General features: G+C 52.4%; 5 protein-coding genes across 5 annotated transcripts; 2 read left to right on the top strand and 3 right to left on the bottom strand.

Annotated features, from left to right (window-relative positions):
• Window positions 1-984: 984 nt before the first annotated feature.
• NCS54_00739500 (Hypothetical protein) lies at window positions 985-3,119 on the top strand (the record flags this gene model as incomplete). Its single annotated transcript, XM_053152826.1, has 3 exons — window positions 985-1,043; window positions 1,094-1,997; window positions 2,049-3,119. 3 exons carry the CDS (start codon window positions 985-987, stop codon window positions 3,117-3,119), a joined length of 2,034 nt encoding a protein of 677 aa, XP_053008801.1.
• A 240-nt stretch (window positions 3,120-3,359) lies between these two features.
• Window positions 3,360-3,928, bottom strand: NCS54_00739400 (CENP-V/GFA domain-containing protein; the record flags this gene model as incomplete). Its single annotated transcript, XM_053152825.1, has 4 exons — window positions 3,360-3,391; window positions 3,448-3,568; window positions 3,625-3,738; window positions 3,785-3,928. 4 exons carry the CDS (start codon window positions 3,926-3,928, stop codon window positions 3,360-3,362), a joined length of 411 nt encoding a protein of 136 aa, XP_053008800.1.
• A 1,740-nt stretch (window positions 3,929-5,668) lies between these two features.
• NCS54_00739300 (Hypothetical protein) lies at window positions 5,669-6,400 on the top strand (the record flags this gene model as incomplete). The annotated part of the gene is made up of 1 exon (XM_053152824.1): window positions 5,669-6,400. One exon carries the CDS (start codon window positions 5,669-5,671, stop codon window positions 6,398-6,400), a length of 732 nt encoding a protein of 243 aa, XP_053008799.1.
• Window positions 6,401-6,976: 576 nt separating this feature from the next.
• On the bottom strand, window positions 6,977-7,903 carry NCS54_00739200 (AB hydrolase-1 domain-containing protein; the record flags this gene model as incomplete). The annotated part of the gene is made up of 1 exon (XM_053152823.1): window positions 6,977-7,903. One exon carries the CDS (start codon window positions 7,901-7,903, stop codon window positions 6,977-6,979), a length of 927 nt encoding a protein of 308 aa, XP_053008798.1.
• An 891-nt stretch (window positions 7,904-8,794) lies between these two features.
• On the bottom strand, window positions 8,795-10,057 carry NCS54_00739100 (Hypothetical protein; the record flags this gene model as incomplete). The annotated part of the gene is made up of 4 exons (XM_053152822.1): window positions 8,795-9,221; window positions 9,273-9,505; window positions 9,557-9,820; window positions 9,875-10,057. The coding sequence occupies 4 exons, from the start codon at window positions 10,055-10,057 to the stop codon at window positions 8,795-8,797; spliced, it is 1,107 nt and encodes a 368-aa protein (XP_053008797.1).
• Window positions 10,058-15,472: the final 5,415 nt, after the last annotated feature.

Raw genomic sequence — 15,472 nt, 5'->3', positions numbered from 1 at the left:
AGGAGTCCAAGTCGAGCATAGTACGGGGTTGTGGAGAGTGAAGCCGTTGCACTATTAGCCTTGCAAGGGTCAGGGATCTCCCTTTCTGGGTGACATCTTGACTCCATTCGTCTCCTCTTTGGGCTGGACAAGATTTGTGCCAACCCCGTTTGCATACCCATCAACTTGCTCAGAGAGGTTTCATTTCATTTTGGCTGTCATGACGATCGACTGTAATACAACTCGGGTCAGGGCTGAGAGCCAAGTCCGCAACCGGTAAGGGGAGGTCGGTCAACAAACACATGTGGCTGGCTGGTGGACGAGATGTGTCTCAAGCCCCATTTACACAAACTTTCAAGATAACAGAATGAAACCGGCTTCTATGAAAGCTTGAATCCGCAAACGGTTACCCACAAGTTATCCAACGGCCTCGCCTGGCCTTGTGACCCAGCAGCGTAAGCTATGGCCCACAGACGCTCCGCCTCCAATGCACATCACCCACTTCGACAGCAACCGTCATCACTGCCCAAGAGCCTTCAATCTCCCCCCTGGATCCATGCTTGACAACCCAGGGGATGACAGCGACAAGACAGGAAAATCAAGGCTGCCGTTTCTTCCGTTCTCGGCCGGAAGCTAGCCACCACCTTCCGACGAGTCGTACGTGGCTGACGATCAGCTACTAATTATTCAAGCCCGGATTCGTGAAACATGCCCTGGGAGGTCGGCACTTGAAAGCCCTCCCACAAGCCACCTGCTGTTAGCGTCCTGCGGTGGCTTTACCTTAAAGACCGCTCTGGAACTAGCGCTGTACCACTCACTGCCGATATCTTGAAGCTGCTTGCCTGCTTTTTTTTTACCTTTTTGTGTTTTCTTGGCTCAGGCTTGGTTTGTTTTAGCTGGCTTGAGGTCATCACATCCATGTTTTGAGATCTTTTTCTTTGATTCATCCTATCCACTACTGGTCACTCCTTTCTTTGTACATGAGTTTAAGCTTCCGCGTTGAAAATGCGCACCTCATTCGTTCTCACACTCGTTTCACTCTTGGCCGATTCGGCCTCATCCATGTCAGCGCCGCCCCTGCTATTGAGGAAACATTATACTGATTATTACACAGCGCGGTTCCTTGGAAGACATCATCAAATCAGCCTCGACATGATCCTTTCATCGGAAAGCGTGACACAACCTCTACCGACTACGACTATGTCGTCGTCGGCTCCGGCGCAGGAGGAGGTCCCGTAGCCGCCAACCTCGCCATCGCTGGCTACAAAGTCCTCCTAATTGACGCAGGCGGCGACTCTGGCGACGCCTGGGAGGAAAAGGTCCCAGCTCTGCACCTCATGTCGACCGAGTTCGAGGACACCCGGTGGAACTATTATGTCAACCACTACCCTGATGCCAAGCAGCAGAAGCGGGACTCCAAGATGACGTACGAGAAGCCGGATGGGAGCTTGTACGTTGGTCTTGACCCCCCGGCTCAGGCTAAGCCTCTTGGTGTTTTGTATCCTCGTGCTGGAACGCTGGGTGGATGCTCGCGCCACAATGCTCTCATTTCTATCTATGCTCATGATAGTGACTGGAGCAACATTGCTAGTCTCACTGGAGATAACTCCTGGAACCCGACCAACATGCGATCTTACTTCAAGAAGCTGGAGAAGAACATGTACCTACCCAGCAGCATCATCGGTCATGGCTTCAAGGGGTGGCTCGGTCTGTCACTTACATCTCTTTCTCTGGTCGTGGAAGACCAGAAGCTCCTCTCCCTGATTATTGCCGCTGGCTCTGCCATGGGTAAGAGCCTTGTTGGATTCCTGCTCAACACCGTTGCTGGACTTGGTCAGGTCTTGCTTCGAGATATCAACGCTCCCGGTCAGACTAGCAAGACTGGCCTCTATCAGGTTCCTCTGTCGATGACTGATTCTGTGCGCGGTGGTCCCAGAGATCTGATTCTTAACACCGCTAATGCTGTCAACTCTGATGGTTCGCGCAAGTACCACCTCGACATCAAGCTCGACACTCTCGTAAGTGCCTGCGGTTCGTGAATGTTGGCACTTTTACTTACGAAATGATAGGTCACCAAGATCACCTTTGACAAGACCGGCTCCAAGCCCCGTGCCACCGGTGTTGACTTCTTGGAAGGCTCCAGCCTCTACCGTGCCGACCCTCGCTCCACCTCGGCCAAGTCCAGCGGATCTGGCAGCGTCAAGGCCAAGCGTGAGGTCATTGTCTCTGCCGGCGCTTTCAACACTCCCCAGCTCCTCAAGCTCAGTGGTATCGGACCCAAGAAGGAGCTTGATTCTTTCGACATCCCCGTTCTTGTTGATCTTCCTGGTGTCGGAACAAACATGCAGGACCGATACGAAGCTACCGTCATTGGCAAGACCACCAGTGACTTCGTCATTACGTCGAAGTGCACCTTCTTGGAGACCATGCCCGACCCCTGCCTTGAGCAGTACAAGAAGGGCATCGAGCCTATCACTAAGGGTGTCTACGCCACAAACGGTATCGCCATCGCCGTCGTCCTCAAGTCCTCCGTCGCCGAAAAGGAACCCGATCTGCTCATCTCTGGTGCCCCAGCCAAGTTCAAGGGCTACTTCCCCGGCTACGCCTCCGACTCTCTAGCCGATGCTCAGCACTGGGCTTGGATCATCCTCAAGGCTCACAGCCGCAACAATGCCGGCACAGTCACCTTGAAGTCCACTGACCCCAGGGATATGCCCATCATCAACTTCAACTACTACGACACAGGTGCCAACAACAATGGAGAAGGCGACAAGGATCTCCAGGCCACATACGAGGGCTTCGAGTTTTCTCGACGAGCTTTTGACAGTCTCATCCCTCTTGATGGAAGCTTTCCCGAGGTTTGGCCCGGAAACAACGTCACAAGTGAGGCGGATGCCAAGCAGTTCCTCAAGGATGAGGCTTGGGGCCACCACGCTTCTTGCACCTGCCCCATCGGCCCTGATAGTGACCCCATGGCTGTTCTCGACTCCGAGTTCAAGGTCCGTGGAGTTGATGGCCTGCGAGTCGTTGATGCTAGTGTCTTCCCCAAGATTCCCGGCTTCTACATTGCGTTGCCCCTGTATGTTGTTGCGGAGAAGGCCAGCGACGTTATTGTCAAGGCGGCCAAAGCCTCTGCTTAAGCTCTGGATGCAGGCTGGAATTTCTGTAAAGGTGACGTTGCCTCGATCTATTCTTAATTACTTTCTGCCATGCATGTAAAGCTGTGCATTTAGCGAGGATATTTAATTGATACCATCATGTTACTTTCTTATGCATGTCTCCGCATGAACCGTTGACTCGTTGTTATCCCCTCAAGCCTTCACTCGTCATCTCACTCATGCGTGATTCCAATCTACGGAGACTGTCTGCTTGACCTGCACTCATTCCTTAATCTCGTTCTTGCGAAACACGTCTGTCCCATTGTCAATTCTTTGCATATCCAGTTTTCACATTAGTTGTCTGACGAACCTGGTATCTCTGGCATCCACTCTGTGCGATATTTGCAAAAGAATTCTCCTTTAGGAGGGAATTGTTCTGGGCCATCAAATGTCCCCCACATGATGTAACGGAACTTGTTCGCCGCTTGTTCCTAACCATTGTTTAGTTGACGTAGGGCTGCAGGGTATGCCAGATTCGATCACTCACGCCATACTCGCAGACGAACACGCCGCAATTCTCACAAAACTCTCGTATCACACCGTTATCTTGCTTGAAGACCTTTGGCTTCCCATGGCTGTACTCAAATCCCTCTACTGGCACCTAACTGAGTTGTCAGCGTTACTCTCTTGTCGTTGTCAGCTCTAACCTTGGTGGTTAGTCCGAAGTTCGTGCCGAATGCTCTCCGGCAACTGTGGCAGTGGCAAAGGGAAGTCCGGGCTTCATCAGGAGAGGATAGCGAAACGGTGTATTGAAGATTACCGCAGACACATTTCCCTTTGTAGTGGGGCATATTGGATGTTTGTTTGTTGCGAAGCAATGGACGTCTATAAAGCTTTGGGCTGATGTAAGGCTTTAGACAAAGAGGAGTTTGAGTTTTTCTTCGGAAACATTTTAAAGAGCTTTGTTGTTTTGGAGACGTATTCTAAGTATGTTCAAATGCTGACGTCAATGAAAGTCTTATGGCAAATTACGTCGACATCACGTCACGAGGACGGTTCGTGGGCCTTCTCGGAGCCCTCGTCTCCATAGCCGGTTTTTCATTTAGGAAACTCGCCTGCCATTCTTTATCGTCTAAAGATAGATTTTAAGCTGCCAATCTTGGGGCAGTTTGAAAAGGAATACAGCGCCCCTTAGCCAACGTCCTTTGTTAAGAACAAGATATCTCAGCCCCGGGCCGAACAACTGCATTTTTGAGTTTCCACTTTGTTCATAGACACTCGATTCCGTTACCGGCGCTTTCAAGTGGACTCTCAGCTGTATGATGCGCCAACGACTTGGGAACCAGTGGCAGATATGGTTCACAAGCCTACGATTGAGGAGGACGTGTTCATAGGCTCTGATCGACAGAACCGAAGATGTCTCGAGTGTCAATACCGTAGAGGCGAGCTGGGGCCAACCAGTCACGAGGCAGCTAGAACTGCAAGGGTACCTGTTCAAGAAAACCGCAGGGTCCTGTTCTATTCAGAACTGGACAGGTACTTCCCAGGGCTTTCCGACTTGCTGGGCTGTCAGATCCCGAAAGCGCTAGAAACTATGGAGCTTGGCTATGGCAGAGCCCAAAGGAGAGCAATACAACCAATCTCCTGGGAAATGTGGATGGTGCATTGCCCCGGGTGCACTCGTTGGAAAGAACTGCGAAACTTTCGTGTTCAAGTCCAGCACCTAGTTCCAATCCGACGCTCTGAACGAGACTATTTCCCATATTTGTTAGACGATCCGAAAATCTGCGGAAAGATGGAGGCTCTCTTAAAGGGTGCTTGCTGCAATGCCTGCTTTGCCAAGACTAATGGGCGCCTCGAGCTGGGCCGCGCACTCGGCGGCTGGTTCAGAGCTCTGATAGACAGGGCGCTTCAGGAGGTCTCTTCAAAGCTAAAGGAGCATGCGCGTATCTTCGAATGGAACACAGTGTTCCCGGAGATGGGGAAACTTGGGCAGCATTTGCAAGAGGTTGAAGCAGCAATGTCTTGCTTCGACATAAAGCACAAAGTCCTAGATGAGAGCCCAGAGGCTTTCGAAGCGTGGGCACTTGATAGAGACGAGTCGACCTGGGACTATGAAGTTGAAGCAGCCCTTTCGCGGGAAATATGTCGCTTTCAGTTTCATAGGCGTTAAATCCGTATAGACGAAATAAATACACCCAAGTCAGTGGGTAGTGGTCCTGACTTGGCCTTATTTTGTAAGAGAAGTGCCCCAATCAACATGCATGATAGTAAAATATGGTTCGATGCTTTGTTGTGAGACATGGACAAATATCAAAAGTAGCATTGCTCAGATAGCTTCGTTTAAACGTGGTGGTTGAGAATGCCCTCGTGGCGGGCGCCACAAAAGCACCGCCCCAGGGCGCAGCAATGATCAACAAGCCCCACCCCTATACTTGGGTAAGAACACGTTGACGACGCATCAGGCAGCCACCTCGCTCAGATGCTATAATAATATGTGGGAAGCCGTCTATCTATAGATTCATCAAATAGCCATTCCACAGTACTCTATCATCTATCGTTGTTTATCTGATTTGATTCAATCATTCACAATGGGCTCCAGCAACTCCTCACTCCCTCATATCCATCTCCTCTGCATGGAAGAGCGCTACATCGATGCCTTTGAAGCCGCGCGTGTAGCCAGGAAACTCCCTGCCTCATTCTCAATCGAGATTCACGACTACGCTCTATCTCAACTCCCCTCGTCTGTCCAGTTCGACACGATCGTGTCTCCGGCAAACTCATACGGGCGACTAGACGGAGCATTCGACGATGCTATTTCCCGCGCCTTTGCACCTCGAGATGACTACCATGCCCTCACTGCCGTCGCCCAAGTAAAGCTCTACGAGCAATGGCGTGGCTTTGCACCCCCAGGTACTTGCACCCTCGTGCGCATCCCAGATGAATTCCACTCTCGGTCACGAAATGTCTGGGGCACGAAGCGTGTTGCTCTCTGCCCAACCATGCGCATGCCCGCAGACGCCAACTGGGACCGTGAGGTTGTCTACGAATGCATCTGGAGTCTTCTCTGTGCTGTGGACAACCACAACCGGGACGTAAGAGCTGGCAAAGCCCCTGAAGGAGAAGAAGAAATTCGGAGTATTCTCATGACGCCGTTGGCAACTGGCGTGGGGCGCCTGAGTCCTGAGAGATGGGCAGCTCAGGCTGTGCTGGCTATGAAGCACTTCACCGAGGCGTCAGAGAACCCTGAGAAATGGAGTTCACTTGGATGGGCTGAGTTGGGTAAGAGCTGTGTCGAGACGCAGCTTACTTGGAATCTATAATGGTTCGAGATTGAAACGTTATCTAGATATTCAGATAGGTAGGCAGGGTAGAGAGAAACAAGGACCGTACTAATTAGCATTAATAAGAACAACCTATAATTTTGAATCGTTAACTCTTCAATTGCATCCTTGTCCATCCCATGCCGTTATTAATTTCAATAGTGACGGCTGCACCTTTCGTGAAACCTTCTTGGACCATGGAGGATTGGGCTTCTTAATAAGCCAAGCAGGTGCTGAAACGTGAATCCTTTGCTCTTGCAGCCGAATCCTTATTAGAAACACTTGAATGGACAATCAGCAGTTAACATATCCGTGACGAGAATCAGATTGGCTTGTAAAGCCATAAGCTTTTTGCTACCCATGTTGACGATCACAGTTGGGTGTGGTTAAAGGGCATCCAGAGGTATCGCAAGCAGGATCTTTTGTAACATCCACCACTTAAACGGAACGTCTAGCTTGCTTATCTGGATGAATGGGACCATCAATAAAGAACCCAATATTGAATTAATCAACAACAGTAGACACACCATATTGGGTTGAAGAAGAATCTCGTCCCTAGCAGCACCCAGCTTGGTTCTATGAAGCGACAAACTCCTCAATGACACTGTTAAACAACTCGGGATTCTCCCAAAACATGAAATGGCTACCCTTCTCCTCAGCAGTAAAAGTCCGACTCTTGGCCCCAGGGATCTGCGTCGCAGCCCAAGAGATACCAGACGCGTTGTTAACACTGACATCTCCCGAGATGACGAGCGTGGGAATGTTGATCCGGGGAAGAACATCTCGCCAGTCGGCAAAGGCGTGGTTGATAAGGAGTGTGGCAGCGTTCTTGTCGCTAATCTTCTTGTTCTCTGAGAGAACCCATTGGTAGTCGGCTTCGGATACGTCGGGGGTGAACATGCTTCGAACAAAGGGCGGCGTCTCGGCTGTCATGTTGTTTGCAAACTCGTACGTTCCAGCGGGCGTGAATAGGGCAGCGGAAAAGGTCTCGGCTTCGGCTTTGGTCCAGGTGGGATCGGCGACGAGAACCGAGGACTGGTCGACGATTGCAAAGTGGTCGATTCGTCGTCGTTCGTCGGGGTACTGATCCCAGAATGCCCAGGTAACGGATGAGCCCATCGAGTGAGCGATAATGCTGACGTTGTGGAGGTCGAGAGTAGTCAAGACGTCGTTGAGGTCTGCGCCGAAGCGGCTCAGTCGGTATCCAAAGTCTGGCTTCTCAGACTCTCCATGGCCGCGCATATCGTACGCGGTGACACGATAGCCAGCCTTGGAGAAGTACTGAACCTGCTTCTTCCACTCAGCAGCACTCTGTCGCCATCCGGGGATGAAGACAAGGTTCTGTCCCAGGAGGGGGCCGGCCTGTGTGTAGTTCAAGTGCACTCCATCTTGAGTCTTGACTAGGCCAGTTGTTGCTCGCTCGTAGTCTGCTGGGAGTTTGGCCCCAAAGGCAGAGGTCTGGAGAGCATGAGCAAAGCAAGCGAGAAGAAAGGTAGCTTTCATCCTGCAAGTTTCGAGTTCAGTGTTTCAGGGAGTCTGTGTGGCCTATAGGATGAAGCAATCGCAGCTTGAGATCGACAACAGAGATAGAAAAGGAGATCAGACGAGGACCCTGGATGAAGAAGAAGAAAGGTGACAGCAGCCGTGCTGATCTTCTATGTAATCTTCATCCAAAGAGCCCTGTTTTTATGCAAGTTTGCATACGAGATACTCGATAGCTTCTGTTGTAGGTCCTCCGGGTTACCAGATCCTCCCCTGCAGACCATACTTCTATGAGTAAGGCTTCCTCCGCGGCAGTTCCGTCCCCGGCTCCTTGCAGGGTAACAAGATCCTTCACGTCCATCGTAATATGAAAATCGGCGAAGACTTGCAGCGGACCGCTGATGATCCATGGGCGACTTGACTTCTAACGGCAACGTCCGCGGTTATTTGGCTTTCGCCTACGGCACGGCGCGGACTTAGCCAACCTGAAATGCACCACTTATTGAACTTTGTTGGTTGAAGAATGCACACATTTCCAGTGCCCGGGGAGCCTTGCAGTTCTCCGGTACATGCGAGTCAGGGAGCTGGACTCTATACTGTCGATCACATCCTATCCCAGGATGGAGCCAAGGATGTCGTTCCTGGTGAGCCGCGTATATGTAGACTAATGCAACGTCTGTTGGAGAATCGACAAGGAACGTCGGGCATTCATCAGGCCGCACTTGCCGCTGATTCAGCATGACTAAACGGGAGTGCTGCTCCGAGTCGAGTCTCCTCACGAATTAGGTAGTCAATGATACGTTTGGATCATTGCTGGATGTTAAGTTTCCCGACATGTCAGCTGGACTTTAGCTCTATCGCTTGCTCGCGTTGATGTGTTATTAAATGTGCGCAAATGCAATTGTTGGCCGTCTAGGCCGATGATTGCCCTGCAAGTTGAACCTGGCTCGAGTTGGAAGCACTCCCCATCTCAATAGAAACCACCTCAACGTGCGTGTCCTTCCGAATTCCGTAGGCATTAGATGGTCCAGCACTCGTCGATCTAATCTCACTCCACTGAGACCGTTGCCTCGATCGATCAAAGCCATGTGTCGCCGTCCTCGTCCTTGTCTTGGAGTCCCCGCTCGCGCCGTAGCTGCGCGTGAAGGCGTGTTGGAAAGCTTTCCAGGGAACGAGTTTTATGATCGGTCGAAGCGACGGGAGGCAAACGCTGATCACACCACAGCAGTTTTCCACGATAGTCCATAACACCGAGTTATCCATAGTCCAGTTTACGGCAAACGTTGCGAAGTTGACTTTTGTGATGAGCTCCAAGCGGATGATCGAGGTGATTACAACACTGCGCAGCGAGTTAGCTGGAAAACAGGCAAAGAGTAGGTGCAGTACTCACAATCCACCCAGTATGAAGAAAAAGATGACAAAGGCCTTTTGTGTGATTGTGATTTTGAGTCGCAGAACCAGTGGAATCGGTAACAGAACCAAGACCAAGTCAGCAATGATGTTTGGTATCGAGGTGCCAAAGAAGAAGCCATTCAGGTTGACACATTTCACCCCTGGCTGCATCTTCGCAATTGGATCCCAGTTGGCCTGAACCGGAACGCATTGGAGAATAGCAACTATGAACTGCACCTCGAGTCAGAGAAATTCCACGAGCAATTAGCAGGGGCAACATACCGACGCGATGAACCAGAGGGCGATAAAGATGCCAATCCCATAAATTGAGTTCCGCATGTAGTTGGATGACGAAAAGACTCTCCAGTAGAAACACAAGATGGAAAACTTCAAGCTCAGCTGGTTCAGATAGTAAAACAGCTCAGCCGTGTATGCTCCTTGTGAGCCCTTCACCAGAAGGTCGTTCGTGATATCTTGTTTGCCATCGATCAAGTCGTCACTCGGAAGACACGAGAGCACGCATGCGCAGAAACCGCCCGTCATCACCTAATCAGATATTGTTAGCTTCAGATTTAGTTCTCTGGTTCATGATCAACTTACAAGTCCAGCAAAAGACAGCCAGTCATCCCACCAGAGTTCGTTGTGCGCTATCCGACGACTCACGAATCGGAGGATGACAGCCACGATAGCGAGAGGATAACAGATACCAAACACCAAAACGGTCCGTTGCCGGTACCATGGTGTCATGAACTCGACATCGGATAGTTTGAGTTCAGTAGCCATAGCAGAGGTCGAGCTAGGAAAGGAACGAAATAGAGTTAAGCTCAACCATCTCTCAACCTACGATTACACTTTGGAGAGACGGGGTTTTCTAGTATTCGACACCATCATCACCAGGGGAAAGTGGTGTGCGGCCTCGTTTGAAGATCCTGTCATGGCTTGAACCTTAACGGGGGTCGCCCATGGTGATAACGCCTTCGGTATAAGCGTGTGGAGATGAGCAGGGTTGTACAAGCACCATGGCACTTAGGGATCACTACCCCTGTGTGTGGGAAGAATATGAAGTACCTGCTATGTGCTTCTACGCGGGAGACTTCATTTCACGCATTAAAATGCACATAAATGTGCAACAATGACCGACAGTTCGTGCTCCATACATGGTCAGATACCCCAGACGGACCCAGTGCTCATCTCCACCTCGGCTCTTAAACCCTACATAGGCGAGGGATCGTCCATCAGCCGAACCCTCTTAATTCAGCTTGTCCCTGACTTCCGCATGAAACTAGTCTGTTAGATCGATCCTTCAAAGCTCAAGCCCTTGCTATCGGGTCGATCACCTTAGGCCGCAATGCAGGCCTAGACTGTCAAGCCGGCAAAGGTCCCCGTTCTTCAAAGGGGTAATCGTGGAAATCAACATTCCCGGAAAGGGAATAATACGAAGGCCTTCCCCGCCGGTTCCCAGCTTTCTTGTCTTCCTCTTGGCGTCGATGGAAGGTCTCTGTTGCGACGCCCAGGACAGCAACACGCACTTCATCAACGATCGGCTACGCGAACAAGTTGAAGACAATTATTGCTCCACATGCACTTCTTTCGCTCAACGGATTACTGACACCAAATATGAATGACTTCGACCATTATAATTCACCATCACACGCAAGAGAGAGAATGGGTTTGATGATGGAAAGCTGCCATCAATCGACGCAAATTCAAAGGCTACAGACGCTAGTACAACATTTTAAACACCACTCTTCCTCAACTATGTCGCCCAAAAGTACCAAGAGCAGCGATCAAGGCACCCAGGCCTACTTTCCAGCGAGACCATAAGTGTCCAAAGCCCTCTTCTAAGGTGTGAGCTGACCTTCCATATCGTGAATCATAAACTTCGTCTGTGACCTAGGGCCGTTTTTGTGGGGGTATCATCCAACAGACGATGAGACACGACTGTGGTCGCTCATCTCGGCCGGTCCCAAGAGCCGCTGTGGGATGCAGACAACATTGTTGATTGCTGTCAGGTTGATGAAGGGGGTATGTTTGGTGAGATTTCGCTCAGCAAACATGCATGCCTTCTTCAATGCATCAGCTTAGGCCTTGGGGGCGACAAGCTGGGAGACCTCGGGGGCGGCAGCTCCGTTGAGCTGGGCGATTATTGTCTCAACCTTCTTGGGCTCCACGACGGGCTCGGCCTTCTTGACTTCGGCGACAGGCTCGGGGACAGGCTCGGGTACGGGCTCGGCCTTTGTGGGCTCAGCCTCCACGGGCTTCTCCTCGGCAACGGGAGCCTCGACAACCTTCTCGACCTCAGCGGGCTTCTCAGCCTCAACTGGCTTCTCCTCAACGGGGGCAGCCTTCTCTTCGACGGGAGCGGGCTTCTCTTCCACCACGGGCGCCTCAACGGGAGCCTCAACAGCCTTCTCCTCAACGGCGGGTGTCTCGACCTCGGCGGGCTTCTCCTCGGCAACCTTCTCCTCCACAGGGGCAGGCTTCTCTTCGGCAGTGGGGGCCTCTACTGGCTTCTCGGCTTCAGCAGGCTTCTCCTCGACTGGCTTCTCAGGCTCGGCGGCGGGAGCCTCCTCGACGGGAGCGGGCTTTTCCTCCTCAGCGGGCTTCTCAGCCTCGACGACCTTCTCAGCGGGCTTCTCCTCCTCAACTGGCTTCTCCTCAGCAGCGGGAGTCTCTTCGACGGGCTTAGCGGCCTCGGGCTCGGCAGGCTTCTCGACTTCAGCGGCGGGGGCCTCGACGACCTTCTCTTCGACTGGGGCAGGCTTCTCCTCGGCGACCGGAGCCTCAACAGGCTTCTCTTCGGCGGCGGGGGCTTCTGTAGGCTTCTCCTCCTCGGCGGGCTTCTCGGCCTCAACCTTCTCGGGCTCAGCAGCCTTCTCCTCAGCAGGAGCTGGCGTCTCCTCCTCGACGGGGGCGGGCTTCTCCTCGGCGGCGGCGGCCGGGGTCTCCTCGACGACCTTCTCGGGTTCGGCCTCGGCGGGCTTCTCTTCGGGTTCAGCAACCTTCTCGGGCTCGGCAGCCTTCTCGGGCTCTGCGACCTTCTCCTCCTCGACGGCGGGGGTCTCTTCGGCGGGCTTTTCGGGCTCGGCCTCGACGGCAGGCTTCTCCTCTTCGACAGCCTTCTCGGGCTCAGCGGCGGGGGCCTCCTCGACAGGGGCGGCCTTTTCCTCCTCGGCGGGCTTCTCCTCAGCAGCAGGAGCCTCAACAGGCTTCTCCTCCTCGGGCTCAGCAGCAGCGGGGGCCTCCTCAGCGACCTTCTCGGGCTCGGCGGGGGTCTCTTCGGCGGGCTTCTCCTCGGCGGCGGCGGGAGCCTCCTCAACGGGCTCGGCAACCTCAGACGCGGCGGGGGTAGCGAGTTGAGCCTCAAGATCAGCCTTGGCCTTCTCCAGAGCCTCGATCTGGGCAGCGGCTTCCGAGAGGTGCTTCAGGAGATCGTGGACGGTCTTGGCCTCGGTCTTGAACTTGGAGAGGAGGGCAATGGCCTGCTGGGCAACATCGCCGTACTTTTGGGCGGAAGCGACATCTGGGGTTGTTAGCGTGTGGACACCACCCCTGCTCGAGAATGATATGCTTACCGGCTTCTTGGACATCCCAGGAGTCATCGAACCAAGCCATGTTGAGCGTAGATGGGCGAATTGTGGATTGTGTGGGAAGAGGTGGAATGCGTTTGGGTTGCTGCTCGTTCAAGCTTGTCGTTGTTGTAGAAGGCTTGAGTGAAGGATGGTTCTTCTCATCAACATGGTGAAGATATCGCGTCTTATATAGACGGTTGCTGCTATATCCTAGACCATGCCGGTAGTCCTGACCGAGTGCCTCACAAGGTCGACTCACGACAGCTTCGTCGTCAATCATGCCACACCGGGTGCAGGCTTCCCCTCAAGCGACCTGGCCGCCACAACTGGGAAGGGAATCTCTGGACTCAAACGTGAAGCGGGCGGCCAATGGAGGAGTTCCACGAGAGGGCACACGACTGATGATCGTCGACGACACCAGGCTGGTAGGTTATCCCACCCCCGCAAGCGCAAGAAAACCTCAGGGTCCTCGGCCGTGCATGACAGGTCATTCGACGGCCTGAGCTCAGAGCGAATGCACGCAACAGGCAACCCCTGCAGCACGTACTCTAGCGCCTGGATGGTTATTCGTGGCTGAGTGACAGAGCAGACTCAAGGCTGTCTAGGTGCTGCAAGAATTGTGCTCTGGTGGCGAATAGAGCCTCGGAGCCGAAAATAAACAATGTCCTCATAGGATAAATTGTTTGGGGGTCTTTGTTTACCAGCGGCTCTTTTGCCGGTTCGTCTAGAGTTATCGTGATGCCGCTTGTTTGAGATGTCGGATGATTGACCCTTCTTTTCTCCCCCGCCAAAGACTAAGGCCACTAACAAAAAAGGACCCTGGATGTTTTTTTTTGTTGGCGCCCGCATCGGAACATCAGGCGAGGCCTGGGGTCAGTAAAAAAAAAACAGTGGCTGGGGAGCTAGAAAGAGTGCACCCGAAGCTAAGACTGCGGGTGTTGGCACCACATCAACTGGGATTCGATTCTGGGCGTCTATTCAACTCGGTCAATGGGTACATGAGATCGTAAGAGCCTTTGCCAAAGTGTCACCGTGACCTTGAGCGGGCACCATAGCTGCGAGAAATTGTCTCATCTGAGGCTGGAGACGGCCCAGCCCGGGACTGTGCTCAGTTTGCGCTGTAAGTTGGGCTTCGTTCTCAGCCATTCTCAGGCAGCTGTAGTCCATACGTAAACGCAATTGTCATTTCTTGCGCGAGGCTTTCGCAGAGATACAATATCACACGCATCCGAGACAGCCACCAGCGACCCCCAATGTCTCGAGTATAGCCGTGATAGATGAACTACCAGGTTCTTGACTCTCGCGCCTGCGCTTGATGTTGTACGTGGCACACCGCCATTCATCCCTCCCCCACGAACCGGCAACCCGGGTAGCGTTGAGGTGCAGCATCCCATCCCATCCCATCCCATCCCCATGCGCAATTGTTTGCTTGCGCGCCTTGACCCACAAGTAGTCGACGCATGTTCCCATTCTGGGGACCGGGTTTATTTTTCTTGTCCACCTGAAATTGACGGTTGAGGCTGCTGGGATAACGTCATGGTCAATTGTGTTTGGTGATGTTACCCCTCATTGTGTTAAAGTGATGCTATTCCATCCTTTTGCATGTCGGTGAAGGACAGTAAACATGTAATGATGGCAGTGAATATCATGACTTTAATATCATTTCTGATTAATACATGATAAGCAAACCCCTTGATTCATCCCGCAGCAATCCTCATCCTGTAAAACTGCACATTGTTCAGGGTAGCTCTCCCATTGCTCCCATCAAGGTGGCCATACTCTGCAGATCCTCTTCATTCGCGCCCACTCGAGATGCATCAACCCAACAAGACCTGAACAAGGCAACTGACGTGTCCGTGCCTGTAAGCGCGTTTCCCAATCCATCATCTTCCGTGGACAAGAGGTGGTTAGCATGTCCGACTGACAGATCCCTCTTCGGGCCTCGTTCGATAAACAAGATGATCTAGCCCCTCATGCCGACACCTGCTGATTGGAGTGGAAGCCACCGGGAGATCCCGATATCCATAGCGTGTTGTATCCAGGCCTGTCGACTTGGCGGCTGGCCCATTCTTTCACTCTATTATCCCGCACGACATCTAATCCCTCCATCACCAGCCAAGTGTGAGGCGACACAATCTGCGTAATCACTTGCCATTCGTTTCCAAGTGTAGAATATCTCGTTCTTTGCGCAAATTGCACCGCCATGAGCAGGATGAGCACAAGATGCACGCCGATTATGCCAAGCACCACAGCCATGTCCATCGCGTCGGGATGAGCGTCTCGGCTGATGCCACGGTCGTGACGGGCGACAACAAATACCAATTCTGCTGCCAGTCATAGTAGATCATTTAGTGCAACCGAATATCAGCGCCCAGACAGCCGTCGGTAGATTTCCCGTCTCTGGTAGGATGCCCGGAAAGAGAGAGATATGCGCCGCGTGCGCGAACCACCATTTGTCATTTTCAGCGTCTGCTCAGACTCTAACTACATAACGCTACGCTATTGTGTTCTCATAGGACTTCGTCCAGCACGATTTGACGAAGTAGCCACTTGCACTAAACAAAATGAATACAACTACGAAAATATTTGGTCCTTCCACTCTCTTTCATACTGACTGGTGAGACAA

The sequence above is a fragment of the Fusarium falciforme genome, chromosome 5 (assembly GCF_026873545.1).
Source record: "Fusarium falciforme chromosome 5, complete sequence".
Taxonomy (NCBI): Eukaryota; Fungi; Ascomycota; class Sordariomycetes; order Hypocreales; family Nectriaceae; genus Fusarium; species Fusarium falciforme.
This window is presented reverse-complemented; position numbering and strand designations above follow the sequence as displayed.